This window comes from Gigantopelta aegis, chromosome 1 (assembly GCF_016097555.1).
Source record: "Gigantopelta aegis isolate Gae_Host chromosome 1, Gae_host_genome, whole genome shotgun sequence".
Taxonomy (NCBI): domain Eukaryota; kingdom Metazoa; phylum Mollusca; class Gastropoda; order Neomphalida; family Peltospiridae; genus Gigantopelta; species Gigantopelta aegis.
The window spans coordinates 9,850,837-9,875,168 of record NC_054699.1 but is presented as its reverse complement, the minus strand read 5'-3'; the positions used below and the strand labels follow the sequence as shown (position 1 = coordinate 9,875,168).

General features: G+C 39.3%; 1 protein-coding gene across 1 annotated transcript in view; it reads right to left on the bottom strand.

Annotated features, from left to right (window-relative positions):
* Nucleotides 1-2,556: 2,556 nt before the first annotated feature.
* Nucleotides 2,557-24,332, bottom strand: part of LOC121370464 (signal transducer and activator of transcription 5B-like) — a 48,815-nt gene continuing 27,039 nt past the window's right edge. Inside the window, exons 12-22 of the mRNA XM_041495718.1 lie at nt 23,876-23,917; nt 22,871-22,951; nt 21,324-21,416; nt 19,871-20,006; nt 18,843-18,907; nt 17,619-17,713; nt 15,973-16,118; nt 14,508-14,654; nt 12,998-13,052; nt 7,627-7,779; nt 2,557-2,727 (exon numbers count right to left, since the gene is read on the bottom strand). Of these exons, the coding sequence (XP_041351652.1) occupies nt 2,616-2,727; nt 7,627-7,779; nt 12,998-13,052; nt 14,508-14,654; nt 15,973-16,118; nt 17,619-17,713; nt 18,843-18,907; nt 19,871-20,006; nt 21,324-21,416; nt 22,871-22,951; nt 23,876-23,917 (1,125 nt within the window). The 3' untranslated portion in view covers nt 2,557-2,615. The remainder of the gene's footprint in view (nt 2,728-7,626; nt 7,780-12,997; nt 13,053-14,507; nt 14,655-15,972; nt 16,119-17,618; nt 17,714-18,842; nt 18,908-19,870; nt 20,007-21,323; nt 21,417-22,870; nt 22,952-23,875; nt 23,918-24,332) is intronic.

The window sequence follows — 24,332 nt, the reverse complement described above, 5'->3', positions numbered from 1 at the left end:
AATGATAGTAGAAGTCGGTTTGTTAAATAAAATGGCGTTATCGGTTTTTGCACCTGAACTCTTCATATATACTTTGTAATAGTATATATAGAAACTCCTGATTGATACACTCCAACAGTATATACAGTTAAAATCTTATCAATGTACAATTGGTAGCTGTATAGTACTTTGTGCATACAATTATTGTACATACAATAAAACGTATCTTTGTATGTTTGGCAATAAATTATGTCTAGCAATACGAGAAATAGAAGCACCATCTAGCAAGTGATATATCAATGCAAGTGTATGATACAGGAGGGGAGGGGTGTCAGGAGGGGCAACTGTCACCCAAGTGCTGGAGAAAATCGTCAAATTCAGGTAAAAACAACAGAGATATTCGGGAAAAATTAGCTGGTCTGAAAACATTTCACCATGTACTTCCATCGTTCTACCCACAATATTAGTTGTAATCCAAGCCAAAATGTGCAGGGATTCATTAGCAACCCTATATAGCTGTTTGGCAGTAATGCTAATATGAATAAACGTTGTTATCCAGATTCTGGCATTTCATTTCATTCGGGCAGAAATGAGTCTGCCCCCCCCCCCCCCCCCCCCCCCCCCCCACACACACACACAAACATGTGAGACTGTATGCCTATGTACTTATGCAAGTTTCAGAGAAAATGCAACTTAATGGATCTAAAATGATTAATTTATAAAATTACTTTATGTAGGACAATGCTAGTATAAAAGTGATGTGTAAAGTAATAAGTTTGTTATTTTCATAAAGTAATATGTCTCACAGACTAGGGTCAGTGGCTTTAAAAAGCTTACAGCACATAATTTTATATTAAAACTGAAGCAAATACTCTCTCATTTCTACCAAACCCGATTTTCACTCGTTGAAATGTTTGTTCTAAAGAAACAACAGCTTGTTTTGTTTAAGGATACCACCAGCACACATTTTACGAAGAGATCTTAACATTGTACGAAGAGATCTTAACGCAAAGATCAGATTAAACTAAGCTAAACGTGAACTTGGTTCTAGGATTGCTTTGTAAAATTAGACCCACGATTAAACTACCACATGAAGTCTGGAAGGTTTTCGCTAGATAAGACATGCTCCTGGACGGATGAAATGAAAAAAAGGACAGCACATCAAAACAATCCTTCTCATATACAATATAAGAGCCTCAAAGTATTAAAGCCTTCTTGATATATACCTGGTAACAGTAGTGTTTTCCCTAGCTTATTTTAGCATGGTGCAGCACCATGCCTCAACAGTCTAGCACCATCTTGCCTCAACCAGTGCCATGCTGCCCTGAGATTAAACAAACCTTTTTCAGTAATTAATTCTAAAATTGCCTTTATAAAACATCCAAAATGGTATTATTAATTAATAAAATATGCCTTTTATATCTTTTGCCATTCATTTATTAAAGCAAGCACATAAATTACATTAATGTTTATTTTATTGTGTATTTTTAATGAAAAACAAGTGCCCCGAAAATGGTAAAAATGCCCCAAAAGTGTTTTGTCTACCATGCCTTGCCTAATTTCTAGGGAAATCACTATAACAGTATACACCAGCTGGTTGATATATACCTGGTAATAGTACACACCAGCTGGTTGATATATACCTGGTAATAGTACACACCAGCTGGTTGATATATACCTGGTAATAGTACACACCAGCTGGTTGATATAAACCTGGTAATAGTACACACCAGCTGGTTGATATATACCTGGTAAAAGTACACACCAGATGAGTTAATATATACCTGGTAAAAGTACACACCAGCTAGTTGATATATACCTGGTCATAGTATACACCAGCTGGTTGATATATACCTGGTCATAGTATACACCAGCTGGTTGATATAAACTTGGTGATAGTATACACCAGCTGGCTGATAGATACCTGGTAATCGTATACACCAGCTGGTTGATATATACCTGGTAATAGTACACACCAGCTGGTTGATATATACCTGGTAATAGTACACACCAGCTGGTTGATATATACCTGGTAATAGTACACACCAGCTGGTTGATATATACCTGGTAAAAGTACACACCAGCTAGTTGATACATACCTGGTAATAGTATACACCAGCTGGTTGATAGATACCTAGTTATAGTATACAATAGCTGGTTGATATATACCTGGTAATAGTACACACCAGCTGGTTGATAGATACCTGGTAATAGTATACACCAGCTGGTTGATATATACCTAGTAATAGTACATGCCACCTAGATGATATACACCTGTAATTACACATTACCAAGCTGATAATATATACATGGCAACAGTATAGCCAACACCTGTTCATATACATATACATGGCAACAGTACACACTGGTTGAGGAAAGGATACACACCTCCAACTCCCACCTCTTGGATCAAACCCCCCAGTATATACCTGGTTGTCTACAAGAAATCTTGTGTATGGGGGAACCAGAATGACACACCACTGTGTCTGATTCAAATGTAACAAAACAGATCTAAAAGATGTGAATGACTGTAAAACGAGAATCGTCTTGGCATATAATTTAACTTCAAGCCAACCGTCTATCAAATTACAATCTTTATGATACATCTGTACAAGAAGTAAAACTTCACGTTCACTTCACGTGTTGTTCGTCTGGTAAATCAGCTCGTTCACGTTGATGCTCTGGATGTCCTCAGGTGCGTAGTCTGTGGAGAACAGGTAGAAATCTTCCAGGTCACCCTGCATCGGACTGAAAACAAATAAAAGAATATATCATTAGTTTTTAGGGGTCATATATGATTTATATCTCATTGAATGGAGATTACAATCAATTCTTACACACCTGTTGATGATAACATCATTCATTATTTAGTGTAACAAACACTAATAACACACAAACATGTAATTTTGAATTACAGACAACAAAGTGAACAAAGTTAAAACAATTTTTTTTAACGACACCACTAGAGCACTCGCATCGACCATTGGATATCAAACATTTAGTAGATTTTACAGTCTTAGAGAGGAAACCCATTACATTTTTCCATTAGCAGCAAGGAATCTTTTATATGCAACATCCCACAGACAGGATAGCACATACCACAGCCTTTGATATACCAGTTGTGGGCTCACTGAAGGGGATTGATTCCCAAACCGATTGCAACAGGAGAGTGCTTTACCACTGGGCTACATTACACCCCTCATAACACCTTTGAAGGAAGGAAGGAAGGAAATGGTTTATTTAACGACGCACTCAACACATTTTATTTAAAGTTATATGGCGTCCAACATATGGTTAAGGACCACAAAGATATTGAGAGAAGAAACCCGCTGTCACTACTTAATGGGCTACTCTTTTTGACTAGCAGCAAGGCATCTTTTACATGCACCATCCCACAGACAAGATAGCACATACCACGGCCTTTGATATACCACTCATGGTGCACTGGTTGGAGCAAAAAATAGCCCAACAGATCGAACGCTTTACCACTGGACTATGTCCCGCCCTTGACTATTGGTTGTCAAACATTTGGTAAATTTTATAGACAGTCTTAGAGAGGAAACCCGCAACATTTTTCCATTAGTAGCAAAGGATCATTATATGCACCAGCCCACAGACAGGATAGTGCATACCATGACCTTTGATATACCAGTCCTGGTGCACTGGCTGATACGAGAAATAGCCCATGGGCTCAGCAAAGAGGATTGATCCCAAACTAACGGCGCATCAGGCAAGTGCTTTACCACTGGACTACATTCCGCCCTGAACAACAGGTGAGTGCTTTACCACTGGACTACATTCCACCCTGAACAACACCACTGGACTACATCCCACCCTGAACAACACCACTGGACTACATTCCGCCCTGAACAACAGGTGAGTGCTTTACCACTGGACTACATTCCACCCTGAACAACACCACTGGACTACATTCCGTCCTGAACAACAGGTGAGTGCTTTACCACTGGACTACATCCCACCCTGAACAACAGGTGAGTGCTTTACCACTGGACTACATCCCACCCTGAACAACAGGTGAGTGCTTTACCACTGGACTACATTCCACCCTGAACAACAGGTGAGTGCTTTACCACTGGACTACATTCCACCCTGAACAACAGGTGAGTGCTTTACCACTGGACTACATCCCACCCTGAACAACAGGTGAGTGCTTTACCACTGGACTACATTCCACCCTGAACAACAGGCGAGTGCTTTACCACTGGACTACATTCCACCCTGAACAACAGGTGAGTGCTTTACCACTGGACTACATTCCACCCTGAACAACAGGTGAGTGCTTTACCACTGGACTACATTCCACCCTGAACAACAGGTGAGTGCTTTACCACTGGACTACATTCCACCTGAACAACAGGTGAGTGCTTTACCACTGGACTACATTCCACCCTGAACAACAGGTGAGTGCTTTACCACTGGACTACATTCCGTCCTGAACAACAGGCGAGTGCTTTACCACTGGACTACATCCCACCCTGAACAACAGGTGAGTGCTTTACCACTGGACTACATTCCGTCCTGAACAACAGGTGAGTGCTTTACCACTGGACTACATCCCACCCTGAACAACAGGCGAGTGCTTTACCACTGGACTACATCCCACCCTGAACAACAGGCGAGTGCTTTACCACTGGACTACATTCCGCCCTGAACAACAGGTGAGTGCTTTACCACTGGACTACATTCCACCCTGAACAACAGGTGAGTGCTTTACCACTGGACTACATCCCACCCTGAACAACAGGTGAGTGCTTTACCACTGGACTACATTCCGTCCTGAACAACAGGTGAGTGCTTTACCACTGGACTACATTCCGTCCTGAACAACAGGTGAGTGCTTTACCACTGGACTACATTCCACCCTGAACAACAGGCGAGTGCTTTACCACTGGACTACATTCCACCCTGAACAACAGGTGAGTGCTTTACCACTGGACTACATTCCGTCCTGAACAACAGGTGAGTGCTTTACCACTGGACTACATTCCACCCTGAACAACAGGTGAGTGCTTTACCACTGGACTACATTCCGTCCTGAACAACAGGTGAGTGCTTTACCACTGGACTACATTCCACCCTGAACAACACCACTGGACTACATCCCACCCTGAACAACACCACTGGACTACATTCCGCCCTGAACAACAGGTGAGTGCTTTACCACTGGACTACATTCCACCCTGAACAACAGGTGAGTGCTTTACCACTGGACTACATCCCACCCTGAACAACAGGTGAGTGCTTTACCACTGGACTACATTCCACCCTGAACAACAGGTGAGTGCTTTACCACTGGACTACATTCCGCCCTGAACAACAGGTGAGTGCTTTACCACTGGACTACATCCCACCCTGAACAACAGGTGAGTGCTTTACCACTGGACTACATTCCACCCTGAACAACAGGTGAGTGCTTTACCACTGGACTACATTCCGTCCTGAACAACAGGTGAGTGCTTTACCACTGGACTACATTCCACCCTGAACAACAGGCGAGTGCTTTACCACTGGACTACATTCCGTCCTGAACAACAGGTGAGTGCTTTACCACTGGACTACATTCCACCCTGAACAACAGGTGAGTGCTTTACCACTGGACTACATTCCGTCCTGAACAACAGGTGAGTGCTTTACCACTGGACTACATTCCGCCCTGAACAACAGGCGAGTGCTTTACCACTGGACTACATCCCACCCTGAACAACAGGCGAGTGCTTTACCACTGGACTACATTCCGTCCTGAACAACAGGCGAGTGCTTTACCACTGGACTACATTCCACCCTGAACAACAGGTGAGTGCTTTACCACTGGACTACATCCCACCCTGAACAACAGGCGAGTGCTTTACCACTGGACTACATTCCGTCCTGAACAACAGGTGAGTGCTTTACCACTGGACTACATTCCGTCCTGAACAACAGGTGAGTGCTTTACCACTGGACTACATTCCACCCTGAACAACAGGTGAGTGCTTTACCACTGGACTACATTCCACCCTGAACAACAGGTGAGTGCTTTACCACTGGACTACATTCCGTCCTGAACAACAGGTGAGTGCTTTACCACTGGACTACATTCCACCCTGAACAACAGGTGAGTGCTTTACCACTGGACTACATTCCGTCCTGAACAACAGGTGAGTGCTTTACCACTGGACTACATTGAGTGCTTTACGGACTACATTCCGTCCTGAACAACAGGCGAGTGCTTTACCACTGGACTACATCCCACCCTGAACAACAGGTGAGTGCTTTACCACTGGACTACATTCCGCCCTGAACAACAGGCGAGTGCTTTACCACTGGACTACATCCCACCCTGAACAACAGGTGAGTGCTTTACCACTGGACTACATTCCACCCTGAACAACAGGTGAGTGCTTTACCACTGGACTACATCCCACCCTGAACAACAGGTGAGTGCTTTACCACTGGACTACATTCCGCCCTGAACAACAGGTGAGTGCTTTACCACTGGACTACATTCCGCCCTGAACAACAGGCGAGTGCTTTACCACTGGACTACATCCCACCCTGAACAACAGGTGAGTGCTTTACCACTGGACTACATTCCGTCCTGAACAACAGGTGAGTGCTTTACCACTGGACTACATTCCGCCCTGAACAACAGGCGAGTGCTTTACCACTGGACTACATCCCACCCTGAACAACAGGTGAGTGCTTTACCACTGGACTACATCCCACCCTGAACAACAGGTGAGTGCTTTACCACTGGACTACATCCCACCCTGAACAACAGGCGAGTGCTTTACCACTGGACTACATCCCACCCTGAACAACAGGTGAGTGCTTTACCACTGGACTACATCCCACCCTGAACAACAGGTGAGTGCTTTACCACTGGACTACATCCCACCCCTCATAGCAGCTTTAAGTAGCAACCTTGATGCTAATTGAAATATTAATCATATACAGACAGTAGTAATGCCATGCAGTCAAGAATCATTATGAAACCAGTGAACACTAACCTGTAGTTATATGTGACATTGGCCTCGGTGGTGTCGTGGTTAAGCCATCGGACATACATGTAAGGCTGGTAGGTACAGGGTTCGCAGCCCGGTACCGGCTACCACTCAGAATGAGTTTTAACGACTCAATGAGTAGGTGTAAGTCCACTACACCCTCTTCTCTCTTACTAACCACTAACCCACTGTCCTGGACAGACAGCCCAGATAGCCGAGGTGTGTGTGCCCAGCACAGCGTGCTTGAACCTAAATTGGATATAGGCACGAAAATAAGTTGAAAAAAAGAAGATTGTTTTGTTTGACACCACTGGAGCACATTGATTAATTATTCATCAGCTATTGGATGTCAAACATTTGGTAATTCTGACTCGTAGTCATCAGAGGAAACCCGCTACATTCTTCCTGATGCAGCAAGGGATCTTTTATATGCACTTTCCCACAGACAGGAAAGTACATACCACAGCCTTTGGTGCACTGGATGGAAAGAGAAAAAACTCAATCAGCTGAATGGATGCATCGAGGTGGCTCGATCCTGCAATGCAAGCACCTCAAGTGAGCACGCAACCGACTTTATTAAATCCCGCCCCGAAGGTAAGCTGAAATGAATGAAATACATGTGACAACAATGTGGACCACTTACTCGTCCTGTGTTTGCTGCGTGAGCACCGACCCCGGACTCTTATCGTACACCGATGTGGCTGATGTAGTGGGGGAGAACGGCTCCATCAGTTGAGGAGTTTGGGGAGTTTGGGGATTTTCCAAGTTCATTGGCTGGCCATTATAGTGACCAGGGCTAAAAAACAAAAGCAAAAAAGAAAAATGAATTTTTATGGCAGCAATGTTCGAGTAGCATTTAACACCTATCATGGCTAACAAAATGACAATTTCTAAAAAACCCACAAAAAACAACAAAACAAAACCCAACCCTACTCCAAACTTCAGATTTATTCACATAAATGACTGATAAAACTTTTCACATGTATTTTTCATTTATTTTTATTGTGGATATAGATGGAGATTTGGTTACGCAAAAACAGATAAATAAAGTAAAGTTTGTTTTATTTAATGACGCCACTAGAGCACACTGATTTTTTTATCTTATCATCGGCTATTGGATGTCAAACATATGGTCATTCTGACAGTGTTTTTGTTTTTAGAGGAAACCCGCTGTCGCCACATAGGCTACTCTTTTACGACAGGCAGCAAGGGATCTTTTATTTGCACTTCCCACAGGCAGGATAGCCCAAACCATGGCCTTTGTTGAACCAGTTATGGATCACTGGTCGGTGCAAGCGGTTTACACCTACCCATTGAGCCTTGCGGAGCACTCTCGGGGTTTGGAGTCGGTATCTGGATTAAAAATTCATACCTTGACTGGGATCTGAACCCAGTACCTACCAGCCTGTAGACCGATGGCCTAACCACCGAGGCCGGTAAACGAATAAATAATTGTCGATCCTGTTGATTGTGAATAATTGTAACAACATGCTGTGTCAGACGATTTAAGGGCATACAATTGTAACAACATGCTGTGCCAGACGATTTAAGGGCATACGATTGTAACAACATGCTGTGCCAGATGATTTAAGGGCATACGATTGTAACAACATGCTGTGTCAAACGATTTCAGGGCATACGATTGTAACAACATGCTGTGCCAGAGGATTTAAGGGCATACAATTGTAACAATATGCTGTGTCAGACGATTGTAAAAACATGCTGTGTCAGACGATTGTAACAACATGCTGTGTCAGACGATTTAACAACATGCTGTGTCAGACGATTGTAACAACATGCTGTGCAGACGATTTAAGGGCAGATGATTTAACAACATGCTGTGTCAGACGATTGTAACAGCATGCTGTGTCAGACGATTGTAACAGCATGCTGTGTCAGACGATTTAAGGGCAGATGATTGTAACAACATGCTGTGCCAGAGGATTGTAACAGCATGCTGTGTCAGACGATTTAAGGGCAGATGATTGTAACAACATGCTGTGCCAGAGGATTTAAGGGCATACGATTGTAACAACATGCTGTGTCAGACGATTTAAGGGCATACGATTGTAACAACATGATGTGCCAGATGATTTAAGGGCAGATGATTGTAAAAACATGCTGTGCCAGATGATTTAAGTGCATACAATTGTAACAACATGCTGTGCCAGATGATTTAAGGGAATACGATTGTAACAACATGCTGTGTCAGACGATTTAAGGGCAGGTGATTGTAACAACATGCTGTGTCAGACGATTTAAGGGCAGATGATTGTAACAACATGCTGTGTCAGATGCTTTAAGGAAATACGATTGTAACAACATGATGTGCCAGATGATTGTAACAACATGCTGTGTCAGACGATTTAAGGGCATACGATTGTAACAACATGCTGTGTCAGACGATTTAAGGGCAGATGATTGTAACAACATGCTGTGTCAGACGATTTAAGGGCAGATGATTGTAACAACATGCTGTGCCAGATGATTTAAGGGCATACAATTGTAACAACATGCTGTGCCAGATGATTTAAGGGCAGATGATTGTAAAAACATGCTGTGCCAGATGATTTAAGGGCAGATGATTGTAACAACATGCTGTGTCAGACGATTTAAGGGCAGATGATTGTAACAACATGCTGTGCCAGATGATTTAAGGGCATACGATTGTAACAACATGCTGTGTCAGATGCTTTAAGGAAATACGATTGTAACAACATGATGTGCCAGATGATTGTAACAACATGCTGTATCAAACGATTTAAGGGCATACGATTGTAACAACATGCTGTGTCAGACGATTTAAGGGCAGATGATTGTAACAACATGCTGTGTCAGACGATTTAAGGGCAGATGATTGTAACAACATGCTGTGCCAGATGATTTAAGGGCATACGATTGTAACAACATGCTGTGCCAGATGATTTAAGGGCAGATGATTGTAAAAACATGCTGTGCCAGATGATTTAAGTGCATACAATTGTAACAACATGCTGTGCCAGATGATTTAAGGGAATACGATTGTAACATGCTGTGTCAGACGATTTAAGGGCAGGTGATTGTAACAACATGCTGTGTCAGACGATTTAAGGGCAGATGATTGTAACAACATGCTGTGTCAGATGCTTTAAGGAAATACGATTGTAACAACATGATGTGCCAGATGATTGTAACAACATGCTGTATCAAACGATTTAAGGGCATACGATTGTAACAACATGCTGTGTCAGACGATTTAAGGGCAGATGATTGTAACAACATGCTGTGTCAGACGATTTAAGGGCAGATGATTGTAACAACATGCTGTGCCAGATGATTTAAGGGCATACAATTGTAACAACATGCTGTGCCAGATGATTTAAGGGCAGATGATTGTAAAAACATGCTGTGCCAGATGATTTAAGTGCATACAATTGTAACAACATGCTGTGCCAGATGATTTAAGGGAATACGATTGTAACAACATGCTGTGTCAGACGATTTAAGGGCAGATGATTGTAACAACATGCTGTGTCAGACGATTTAAGGAAATACGATTGTAACAACATGATGTGCCAGATGATTGTAACAACATGCTGTGTCAAACGATTTAAGGGCATACGATTGTAACAACATGCTGTGTCAGACGATTTAAGGGCAGATGATTGTAACAACATGCTGTGTCAGACGATTTAAGGGCAGATGATTGTAACCACATGCTGTGCCAGATGATTTAAGGGCATACAATTGTAACAACATGATGTGCCAGATGATTGTAACAACATGCTGTGCCAGATGATTTAAGGGCATACAATTGTAACATGCTGTGCCAGATGATTTAAGGGAATACGATTTAACAACATGCTGTGTCAGACGATTTAAGGGCAGATGATTGTAACAACATGCTGTGTCAGACAATTGTAACAACATGCTGTGTCAGACGATTTAAGGGCATACGATTGTAACAACATGCTGTGTCAGATGATTTAAGGGCATACGATTGTAACAACATGCTGTGTCAGATGATTGTAACAACATGCTGTGTCAGAGTATTTAAGGACATACAATTGTAACAACATGCTGTGTCAGAAGATTTAAGGGCAGATGATTGTAACAACATGCTGTGTCAGACGATTGTAACAACATGCTGTCAGACGATTGTAACAACATGCTGTGTCAGACGATTTAAGGGCATACGATTGTAACAACATGCTGTGTCAGATGATTTGAGGGCATACAATTGTAACATGCTGTGTCAGACGATTTAAGGGCATACGATTGTAACAACATGCTGTGTGATTGTAACAACATGCTGTGTGATTGTAACAACATGCTGTATGATTGTAACAACATGCTGTGTGATTTTAACAACATGCTGTGTCAGACGATTTAAGGGCAGATGATTGTAACAACATGCTGTGTCAGACGATTGTAACAACATGCTGTCAGACGATTGTAACAACATGCTGTGTCAGACGATTTAAGGGCATACGATTGTAACAACATGCTGTGTCAGATGATTTGAGGGCATACAATTGTAACATGCTGTGTCAGACGATTTAAGGGCATACGATTGTAACAACATGCTGTGTGATTGTAACAACATGCTGTGTGATTGTAACAACATGCTGTGTGATTGTAACAACATGCTGTGTGATTGTAACAACATGCTGTGTTAGATGATTTAAGGGCATACGATTGTAACAACATGCTGTGTGATTGTAACAACATGCTGTGTGATTGTAACAACATGCTGTGTCAGACGATTTAAGGGCATACGATTGTAACAACATGCTGTGTGATTGTAACAACATGCTGTGTGATTGTAACAACATGCTGTGTCAGATGATTTAAGGGCATATGATTGTAACAACATGCTGTGTGATTGTAACAACATGCTGTGTGATTGTAACAACATGCTGTGTCAGACGATTTAAGGGCATACGATTGTAACAACATGCTGTGTGATTGTAACAACATGCTGTGTGATTGTAACAACATGCTGTGTGATTGTAACAACATGCTGTGTCAGATGATTTAAGGGCATACGATTGTAACAACATGCTGTGTGATTGTAACAACATGCTGTGTCAGACGATTTAAGGGCATACGATTGTAACAACATGCTGTGTGATTGTAACAACATGCTGTGTGATTGTAACAACATGCTGTGTGATTGTAACAACATGCTGTGTCAGATGATTTAAGGGCATACGATTGTAACAACATGCTGTGTGATTGTAACAACATGCTGTGTGATTGTAACAACATGCTGTGTGATTGTAACAACATGCTGTGTGATTTAACAACATGCTGTGTCAGATGATTTGAGGGCATACGATTGTAACATGCTGTGTGATTGTAACAACATGCTGTGTGATTGTAACAACATGCTGTGTGATTTAACAACATGCTGTGTCAGATGATTTGAGGGCATACGATTGTAACATGCTGTGTGATTGTAACAACATGCTGTGTGATTGTAACAACATGCTGTGTGATTTAACAACATGCTGTGTCAGATGATTTGAGGGCATACGATTGTAACATGCTGTGTGATTGTAACAACATGCTGTGTGATTGTAACAACATGCTGTGTGATTGTAACAACATGCTGTGTGATTTAACAACATGCTGTGTGATTGTAACAACACGCTGTGTGATTGTAACAACACGCTGTGTGATTGTAACAACATGCTGTGTGATTGTAACAACATGCTGTGTCAGATGATTTAAGTAGTGTTTGACCACTTGTGCATATGCAGTGTGGACACAAATACGGAAATGTTTTGTGTGTGCATTCATTTATGTGGTTACCAGTGCAGTTTTGTATCCACTAGTGTGTTTCGGACACGTTTTTCTTATATGTTTCTCTATCTACTGCTACAAGATCTGGTCAGCAAAAACGTATCATCAGTCTGCACTGGACAAAGTCCTATGTTATTTCATTGTTTAGTATTTGAGCAGTGTCTGCGTCTGTATACACACAAGTGGACACGCTACTTAACTGTTATTCCAGCATTAAATATACTCACATGACTGTCATAAGATTTGGTTTGATATAACCATCTGTGTTTGGAGTATCCTCTCCTGTTGATGACAAAAAAAGAAGAAATGGTTTATTTAACAACACACTCAACACATTTTATTTTCGGATATATGGCGTCAGACATATGGTTAAGGACCACACAGATATTGAGAGAGGAAACCTGCTGCCGCCACTTCATGGGCTACTCTTTTCGATTAGCAGCAAGGGATGTTTTATATGCACCATATCACAGACAGGATAGCACATACCATGGCCTTTGATGTACCAGTCATGGTGCACTGGCTGGAGCGAGAAATAGCGCAATGGGCCCACTAACAGGGATCGATCCCAAACTAACCACACATCAGTAAATTGTGGTAAAGACTGATGATCAGATATTACATGTATATATGCACATTTAAAAACAAATGTGTAACAAATATTATTTCAACAATTTACCAGGAATTCTTGTACTTAAGCCTTGGTCTTAAACATGAGTTTTACACTTTTTGAAGGAGATAGATTTTATAAAAATTTAGGCCCTGGATAATTAACCATATAGTCTAACAAATACAGTCGAGTCCATTTATTCGCATATCGGTCTATAGCATAATTCGGTTAATCGACTATTTTCACCCAACACGGAACCATTTGCCCTTTTAACACTACAAAACATCTGGTTAATTGCACGGACTAGAGACTAAATATCGGTTAATTGCACGTGAAAATATCTAAGATTTTTTTAAAGATTATTAAAGTTTGTTTGTTTAACAACACCACTAGAGCACATTGATTAATTAATCATCAACTATTGGATTTCAAACATTTGGCAACTATGACTTGTAGTCATCATTGGAAACCTGCTACATTTTTCCTAATGCAGCAACGGATCTTTTATATGCATTTTCCAACAGACAGAAAAACACAGACCACGACCTTTGACCAGTTGTGGTGCACTGGTTGGAATGAGAAAACCCCCCAATTAGCTGAATGGATCCACAGAGGTGGTTCAATCCTACGACACAAGCACTTCAAGCGAGCACTCAACCGACTGAGCTAAATCCCACCCCATCTCGCCATAAATGGTGACGCCACAATGTACGAGTGCTGCGAACAAGAATAGCCGACTGGCAAGACGAACATTATGATTTCATCGGTTGCTATGCAGTCGGTTACTGTCACAGCTATTCTCGTACGAGGCTTGTATCATGTGATGTTACCCGGAACGGAAATAACATGTGGAGACCACACCAAAAATGCTATTTAAATTTATGCCCATAGACTTAAAAATTACTTTTAACATAATTTTTTAAAGCTAGGGGCTAAAAATGAATTGGCATAACCTTGTTTTGTGAATGAATTAATGAATAACAACACCCCAGCATGAAAAGTACATCGGCTATTGGATGTTATGTTTTTGTGTGTGATGTCAAACAACTAACAGCATGTTACTTCAATGACATAATTAAATTGACAGCATGCCATGAACTGCCATGCTACGCAAGGGTTAATTGTACCTGGATTGGAGGAGAAATATTTCCCAAACGCATTTTCCTTTGGAATATCTGGATACAGGTAGACCAGATTGTGAAGGTCCTTTATTCGGTCGGCCAGACTCCGAATGGAGAAATCTTTTGCTCCAAACGGCTTCAAATTCCACACCTCTGAAATTAAAGAAACAAAATAATTTTTTATTTAACAAGTTTGTTTGGTTTAACGACACCAGTAGAGCACACTGATTATTAATCATCGGCTATTATGTGGTAATTCAGACATATAGTCTTAGAGAGGAAACCCACTACATTTTTCCAATAGTAGCCAGGGATCATTTATACATGTATGTACAATTCCACAGACAGAACAGCACATACCACAGCCTTTGATATGCCAGTTGTCATGCACTAGCTACATACAGATTGGGTGACAAAAGAAGCCATTTTAAAGATGTATCTTTATGCAGTAAAGAACTCTTATAACTCTTATAATGAACCACAAGGGACCATGATAGTTAGTTCGTTGTACACGTTTGTGCAAGTTGGTTTATTAATGTATAGGGAGATAAAACAGGACTTTACGATCAGTTCATTCTATGCAGTTGTTCATTCTAAGCATGCTCGTTATAAGTGTACTTTACTATATATATATTTTTTAATTCAATTTAAAAATTAACTTTATAACTGTAAAACTATTAACCATGAACTATGCGGTTTAAATCTATTTTACTGGATACTTTGTATTTCTAATAATGTACAAACTGTTTTACATTCACGTAAGCCCAGCAAAGCATATTACAAAACAATTATTGCTAAATGTTCCAAACTTTATTCATTACAGTAAAGTGCACTTATAATGAACATGCACTTGTAATGAACAAACTACTGTATAGAACGAACTGATCGTAAAGTCCCGTTTTATCTCCCTGTACATTAATAACCCACTTATGCAAATGTGTACAACGAACTACTGCTATATCGAACTAACTATCATGGTCCCTTTCGGTTCATTATAGCTCTAGAGTACTTTACTGTATTCATATGTGATGTCAGTCTTGATAATTTTCAGTATATACAATACAGTTGCAAACTGAAAAAGTGCACAAATTACTTCACAATCCAAGGGAGTTAACTCATGGTATCCCCCCCCCACCCCTCCTTTTGAGCCAAAAAGCAATTTCAATGCAGGATTTTCACTAATTTGACTACACCTTGTTTAGATTCATCTTTACTTTATTATAAATTAACCTTTTAGTTTACCAAAATGAACTCTGAAAATGGATGAACTACCCTTTCTAAAATAATAAAATTATGACTAAAACCAAAACAGAAGATTTGATTAAAAAACAGAGGCCAATGTAAGGGTTGTATGCTTAGTGAAAAGGTTCTTACTTACATACTTTTTAACACCATGCCCAATTAATACAACTTGATCACACAACTTTAATGGCTGAATTTATTTAACAAGACTTGATACAATAACCCTTACCCAGTTTTCCATTAGCCTTGTCGTCCACCCATGCAATTGTTATGCCGCCAGGTTCCGAGTCACTGAAGCGTAACAGGAATGTACCATTGGGTTTCTGAAACAGCCAATCCTGGGCCTGGGACTTGCTGACGAATCCAATCACAGACCTGGTAACAACAGAAAAGGAAGGAAGGAAATGGTTTATTTAATGACGCAATCACATTTCATTTATGGTTATATTGCGTCAGACATATGGTTAAGGACCACACAGATATAGAGAGAGGAAACCCGCTGTACATACCACGGTCTTTATAACACCAGTAATTTAAAAGTAAGAACAAAATTAATATTGCAAATACAAACCTTATTCCATGTTTGAAATGAGTTTATTTTGTTTAACAATACATTGATGTCAAACATATGGTCATTTTGAATCAGTCATAGAGAGGAAACCCGCTACATTTTTCCATTGAGAAATGGGAAATTGTTTAATGTGCACATTCAAAGCAAGCTGTTGTAGCGCACGCCTGTCCTGGGCACAAGTACCCGGTCTCAGCCGGTTCTTCATCCAAGACAGGAAAGGGTTGGGTGGGTAAGGAGGGACCGCCTGCACTGGCAGGTGCAAGGGAGCACCAGCAGTCCAACTGTAATTTTTCCATTAGTAGCAAGTGATCTTTTATATGCACCATCCTACAGACAGGATAGCACATACCACGGTCTCTGATATACAAGTCATGGTGCACTGGCTGGAACGAAAAATAACCCAATCCTAAACCGATTGTGTATCAAGCGTGCTCTTTATTACTGGTTTATGTCCCGCCCCATGTTCGAAATGAGTAAATTTCGCATATAGATTTTGCAACTTATAGATGGGTGCGAACAATATGAAATGTATACACATAAGAAATGTTCTTCACTTACAGTATTGTTTAACGGCACCACTAGAGCACATGGATTAAATAGCTGAGGATTAATTAAATCAATTTGTTCTAGTGGGGTCCTAAAAACATACTTTTAACTTCTTCTTTTTTCCACTCCCAGTATAGAACAGGAAAGAGATTAATCAAGACTATGGCGGCTTTAGTTTTTTGTTTTTCAATGGAAAATACCTTGAATGTTTTATAAATACATAAATTAAAGTTCATATTTGAATTGGTAAGTATTATTTTTGTGTATTTTTCTGATTTTTAGATCAGTTAATGTTGATTAAAATTAGGCCAAAAAATCCAAAAAAGTCGTCCAGTATTCATGTCCATTATTCCGAATAACAGTGGCTTTCTGAGCAGAATATAAAAAAAAAACCGAACTACGATTCATATCCCAATATTTGGTGATTTTCGTTGTTGGTAAAATGATCAAATTTATTATCAAAATAGCTGTCACAATCAGCTATTGATTCCTGAAAATGACCGCGACGTGCCACCATTGTTGTCAAGCGAAAATACTTGCCGAAAACCAAAATTCCAACGTATTTTCTACTGAAAATTAAAAATCTAAAAACACAGGAAGCTGAATTGTCTTCAGTTTCCTGTTAATAAATGGTTTCTAGTGAGTGTCGTGTGCAAAACGGTGGGAAATATGAATTGGGAAATGCACTGTATACAGTGTATAGTTGGGCAAGATATCTCACCTGCAGTAGACAGAAGGTTAAAAAACAGAAAGATTACCCATCATTCCATGGTCCTTTCAAATGTTCCTTGGTTAGTTTTGCTACTGCGTGTAACCACTCCCAAAATGTGAAGCTTCTGCCTTTGACCTGCTCCTAAATCAACAAATATCAAGCATTAATAAAGTTTGTTTTGTTTAACGACACCACTAGAGCACATTGACTAATTAATCATCAGCTATTGAATGTCAAACATTTGGTAATTCTCACTCGTAGTCATCAGAGAAAACCCACTACATTTTTGCATTAGCAGCAAGGCATCTTTTATATGCACTTTCCCAAAGACAGGAAAGCACATACCATGGCTTTTTAAGTATTAATAATGTAGCAACAAATGTTTGAGAGGAAAGTCACTGGCCCTCACAAATACTTTGGCTAGTACTCTATGTAATACAGTTAATAATTTTGACTATCCCAGACCAAACATTCACTAGCTGGATTTGTTGAACCTGGAATAATGACAAAAGTTAAACAAAGAAAAAGAAAGAAATGTTTTATTTAATGACGCACTCAACACATTTTATTTATGGTTATAAAGCGTCAGACATATGGTTAAAGACCACACAGATATTGAGAAAGGAAACCCGCTGTCACCACTTCATAGGCTACTCTTTTCGATTAGCAGCAAGGGATCTTATATATGCACCATCCCACAGACAGGATAGTACATAACATGGTCTTTGTTACACCAGTTGTGGAGCACTAGCTGGAATGAGAAATAGCCCAATGGATCCACCAACGGGGATCGATCCTAGACCGACCACGCATCAAGCGAACGCTTTACCACTGGGCTACTTTTTTTTTTCTGTCAATTTTTTTAAACAATGTTAATAGTGGGTTTTGGAGAGTTTTCTTTTTTCTGTTAGCATCATTATGAAAACAGTTTTTAAAATGCTTATTATTTCTGCTAAGGTCAGTTTGAAAACATTTTCATTTGGCTATAACATTTTAATTTAAATCAGACGTTTTTTTTCTTTTTTTTTTTCAATGAAACACTATAAAACAAATTTTATTAAACTGAAATATAAAAGAGAAATGTAAATTAAAAAGAAGTATCTGATATAATTATCAGTTAGTTAAAGCAATGTTATTTTCAAAGGATATCACAATACCTAATTTCATAGTTTTTCTTGTGCTAAAACTCAATTACCTCCCCTGAGAATGCTGGCAAAGGGGTACTAAATAAAATTTTACAACAACCACTGTACAATTAAAATAAACAGACCTTATTAAAGAGTGACCAGCTGACCGTACAGGCAGAGAAATCATCATTTGTTGGTAGCTGTCCATCTGGAAATACAAGCAAACACAATTAAACCAACATAGTGAAACCCCCCAACAAATTATGAATATCTTAACAATACACTGACAAGTGACAAAGTTAAAGTTTGTTTTCCTTAACAACAAGAGGCAGGATTTAGCTCAGTCAGTTGAGTGCTCGCTTGAGGTGTTTGTGTCACAGGATCGAACCACGTCGGTGGATCCATTCAGCTGATTAGTTTTTTTCTCATTCCAGTCAGTGCACCACAACTGGACAAAGGCCATGGTATGTACTTTCCTGTCTGTGGGAAAGTGCATATAAAAGATCTCTTGCTGCATTAGAAAACATGTAGCAGGTTTCCTCTGATGACTATGAGTCAGAATTACCAAATGTTTGACATCCAATAGCCGATGATTAATTAATCAATGTGCTCCAGTGGTGTCGTTAAACAAAACAAACTTTTTTTTCCCTTAACACCACCACCACTATAGCACATTGATTTATTAACCACTGTTTATTGGATGTCAAATATTTGACCATTCTGACATCTTGTCTTCAGAGAAAACCCATTAGTCATTAGCAGCATGGGGTCTTTTATATGCACTTTCACACAGACAGGGCAGTACATACCACAGCCTTTGATATACAAGTCACGGGGCACTGGTTGAGATGGGAAAAAAAGACAAAGACAAAGTCCAAATTACTATAAGAACATAACAAACAGCTTGGTTGCTATTTAAACAAGACAGATTTCCCTAATTGCTATGACAAGATATAACCAAAAAAAGCTTGATTGCTAGATACTAAACAGTTTGGTTGTTAAACAAAAATCAAGATACTGAAGGAACATTTTATTTAATGATGCATTCAATATATTTTTATTTTGGTCATTGGCATCGGACATATGGTTAAGGACCACACAGATAATGAGAGAAGAAACCTGCTACCACCACACAATGGGCTACTTTTCCCAAGTTACTATGACAACATACCCAACAGCTTGGTTGCTAGGTAATTGAGGTGGTCCTCAGTTAGCCCACGTCCGGTTATGGCCTTGAACTTGAGGTCAAGCTGCTCCTTCAACTGTGGCCACATCACCTGGTCTGGTACGTGGAACGGAACTCTGCCCTGTAACAATACATCACAGCTAGTTTATACTACCGGTATAATTTATAATTTACACTGAAACTAATGTAACATAGGCATTAGAAGATGCCAGTAACTTGGGACGGCGAGTTGAGGATAGTTATACTGTAATTTTCCTTTCAAATAGAGGGGGATGCAGAACTGGAATGGGGGCTGAGCCACTTCTGATACATTTTCTTGATTGGTTTATCTTCTAAACCACATATTTGATTATTCTTTTGCTAACATGTCTTTGCTATCTGACAGATCCATTTTGCTGTATGTAGAATTAGAAAGAAATTGAAAACTAACAAGCATTCTGAGAGTACTACTACAGCAATACATGCTCCCTATCGGAACATTTCATTCATTTCAACTTATTTTCGTGCTTATATCCAATTAAGGTTCAAGCATGCTTTCCTGGGCACACACCTCAGCTATCTGGGCTGTCTGTCCAGGATAGTGGGTTAGTTGTTAGTTGGTTAGTGGTTAGTGAGAGAGAAGAGGGTGTAGTGACCTTACACCTACCCATTGAGCCCTTAAGAACTCGCTCTGGGTTTGAGCCGGTACCGAGCTGCGAACCCTGTACCTACCAGCATTAGTTCGATGGCTTAACCACTGCGCCACCGACGCCGGTCTATCGGGACAAAGAAATGTTTGTACAGTCTATTTTCAAGGGCAATAACTCTGTCAAACATGGACCAATCTCCATAAAAGTCAAACTTTATCTGTAACTGTAATGTATATAACATTAATACCAATAGCGATATAGAAACTATTATCGTTTAGTTACTATTACCGGAAGTGCTAATATAACAGAGCCAGGAAGTGTATCCTTGGGATACGGCATGGCCAAGCAAACGACAAGTTTATGTTTTCGGTATGAATAAAAGCCACTATAATGTTTAAAATGAGTTTGTTGAGCCAGAACATTACAGTAACTCTATATTGTAAAACTATACACAAAATTTCAGCTCAATATCTTGAGGCTTTAAAATGTTTTGCTTTTAAATCCAGAAAACTATATATAGGACAGATGAACAGACAGACAGACAGAAGGATGGAGACATTACTTTAGTTGCCTCCGAATGGAACGGTAGGGGACTAATAATTACAAACATCATGAACAGCCGATGTTCTTCACCATTGCGATTTTATCTACATCTTGATCAATGTTTTCAAAATTTGCACATGAAAATAGAAAATGTTTTTTAAATTTCTTTTTATGTCAAGTTAAACAAAAATTATTGACAAAAACCACTTAAAACCTTTCTGCTAGTACGATGTATGAGTTTGATTTACCTGACAAGAGTTACTTACTGGTTCTGAAAAGGCATTGTCCCACAGGATGGTAGCATGAGCATTACATTCCTGGTTGCCATGGACAATAACCACAACCGGCAGAGACAAAGTCTAGAAAAAACAAAGTGAGTGGTAAAAATGAAATGAAACCCCCAAAATGCAGTTATTTCTATCTTCTATAATGGTCACTGTGTATTATAGTATACACTTGCAATTGTCTTAAATGATAGTATACACAGAAACTGTTCTACTGAATGATAGTATACACACAAACTGTTCTACTGAATGATGGTACACACACAAACTGTTCTACTGAATGATGGTACACAGAAACTGTTCTAATGAATGATGGTACACACACAAACTGTTCTACTGAATGATGGTACACACAGAAACTGTTCTACTGAATGATGGTACACACAGAAACTGTTCTACTGAATGATGGTACACACAGCAACTGTCCTACTGAATGATGGTACACACAGAAACTGTTCTACTGAATGATGGTACACACAGAAACTGTTCTACTGAATGATGGTACACACAGAAACTGTTCTACTGAATGATGGTATACACAGAAACTGTTCTACTGAATGATGGTATACACAGAAACTGTTCTACTGAATGATGGTACACACAGAAACTGTTCTACTGAATGATGGTACACACAGCAACTGTTCTACTGAATGATGGTACACACAGAAACTGTTCTACTGAATGATGGTACACACAGAAACTGTTCTACTGAATGATGGTACACACAGAAACTGTTCTACTGAATGATGGTACACACAGAAACTGTTCTACTGAATGATGGTATACACAGAAACTGTTCTACTGAATGATGGTATACACAAAAACTGTTCTACTGAATGATGGTACACACAAAAACTGTTTTATTGAATGATAGTATACACAGAAACTGTTCTATTGAATGATGGTATACACAAAAACTGTTCTATTGAATGATAGTAAACACAGAAACTGTTCTACTGAATGACAGTACACACAGAAACTGTTCTACTGAATGACAATATACACAGAAACTGTTCTATTGAATGATAGGATACACAGAAACTGTTCTACTGAATGACAGTACACACAGAAACTGTTCTATTGAACGATAGCACACACAGAAACTGTTCTATGATAGTACACACAGAAACTGTTCTATTATAGTACACACACAAACTGTTCTATTGAATGATAGTATACACAGAAACTGTTCTATTATAGTACAAGACACCATAAACAGTCATTTTGAATTATAATACAAGACACCACAAACAGTCCTTTTAAATTATAATACAAGACACAATAATCAGTCCTTTTAAATTATAGTACAAGACACCATAAACTGTCCTTTTGGTTATAGTACAAGACACCCTAAACAGTCCTTTTAAATTATAGTACAAGACACCATAAACAGACCTTTTGAATTATAGTACATGACACAAGGAACCGTTATTTTGAATTATAGTACACGAGGAACTGTTATTTTGAATTATAGTAGGTGACACCTGAACACTGGTTTTGAATTATAATAAATAACAAGAGGTACTAACCCAAACCTGGAACACAAGTTCATTTCCACCGACTTTGAAGTCAGACTGAAACAGGATACAAAACTTCTCCTCTGTCACAGCCTGCAAGTAAACAAGCAACAATGACAAACTAGTACACACAATATAAAATCAAACAGCCATCTTAGATACAACTTAACTGAACTGTATTCAGGGTTTCTGTCAGAGGGTAAAACGGGTATGGCACCATACACAAATTTGTTTGCAGATTTTTTTTTTTAAGTTAACCTTTTTACAAAACTAATTAGTCTTATCATTAAAATATGATTTTGTTAACTCTAAACCCTAAAGTTAACCCATTTTCTTTCCCCATACCCCCTGTTAAAATGTCAATAAAAACCAAAATAAAAACCAAAACTCTACTCTTTTGTCAAAACCGAAACCAAAAATTTCATAACTGCACATCACTAGTTGTATTCAATTCCATAGTGCCATACCCAAAAATTTCTTTCTGGCTGAAACACTGTTCGATGATTTTAGAAAGCACATTTAGTTGTCCAAATATACAAAGTTTCATAAACATTTATTTTTATGTTTTTGAAGTCTATTTTTTACTCTTAACTTTATATATGACTGGGCAACAAATTTCCCCTAAAAGTATATATTTTACTAAAGAAGAAGGAAAGAAATTGTTTATTTAAGGACGCACTTAACACATTTTATTTACTGTTATATGGCGTCGGATATATGGTTAAGGACCACACAGACATTGAGGGAGGAAACCTGCTGTCGCCACTTCATGGGCTACTCTTTTCGATCAGCATCAAGGGATCTTTTATATGCACCATCCCACAGACAGGATAGTACATACCACAGTCTTTGTTACACCAGTTGTGGAGCACTGGCTGGAATGAGAAATAGCCCAATGGGTCCACCGACGGGGATCGATCCTAGACCGACTGTGTATCAAGCAAACGCTTTACCTCCAGACTATGTCTCACCCCTTTACTAAAGATATTACGTTGAAAGAGTTGGAAAAATAAATACCTCATTGCTTTTTCTGTCAGCTCTTTTAATTCGTTTCAGTTGCTGAAAAAACAAGTGTATACTCCATACATTTACCAACTTAAACATGATACACATGAGAAAAAAGAAAGAAAGGAAAATGTTATGTTTATGAAATATTTACAGTAAATACATGAATAAAAAAAAAACAAGATTTTGTATCACACATGTGCAATAAAATGTTTTTTTATTGCACTGTCTGAATTGTTTTTATTACTATAATAGTAAGTTAAAGTTTGTTTTTGTTTGACGACACCACTAGAGCACACTGATTTATTAATCATTGGCTATTGGATGTCAGACATTTTGTAATTTTAATACAGTCTTAGAGAGGAAACCTGCTACATTTTTCCACTAGTAGCAAAGGATTTTTTATATGCACCATCCCACAGACAGGATAGCACATACCACCCCTTTGATATACCAGTCGTGGTGCACT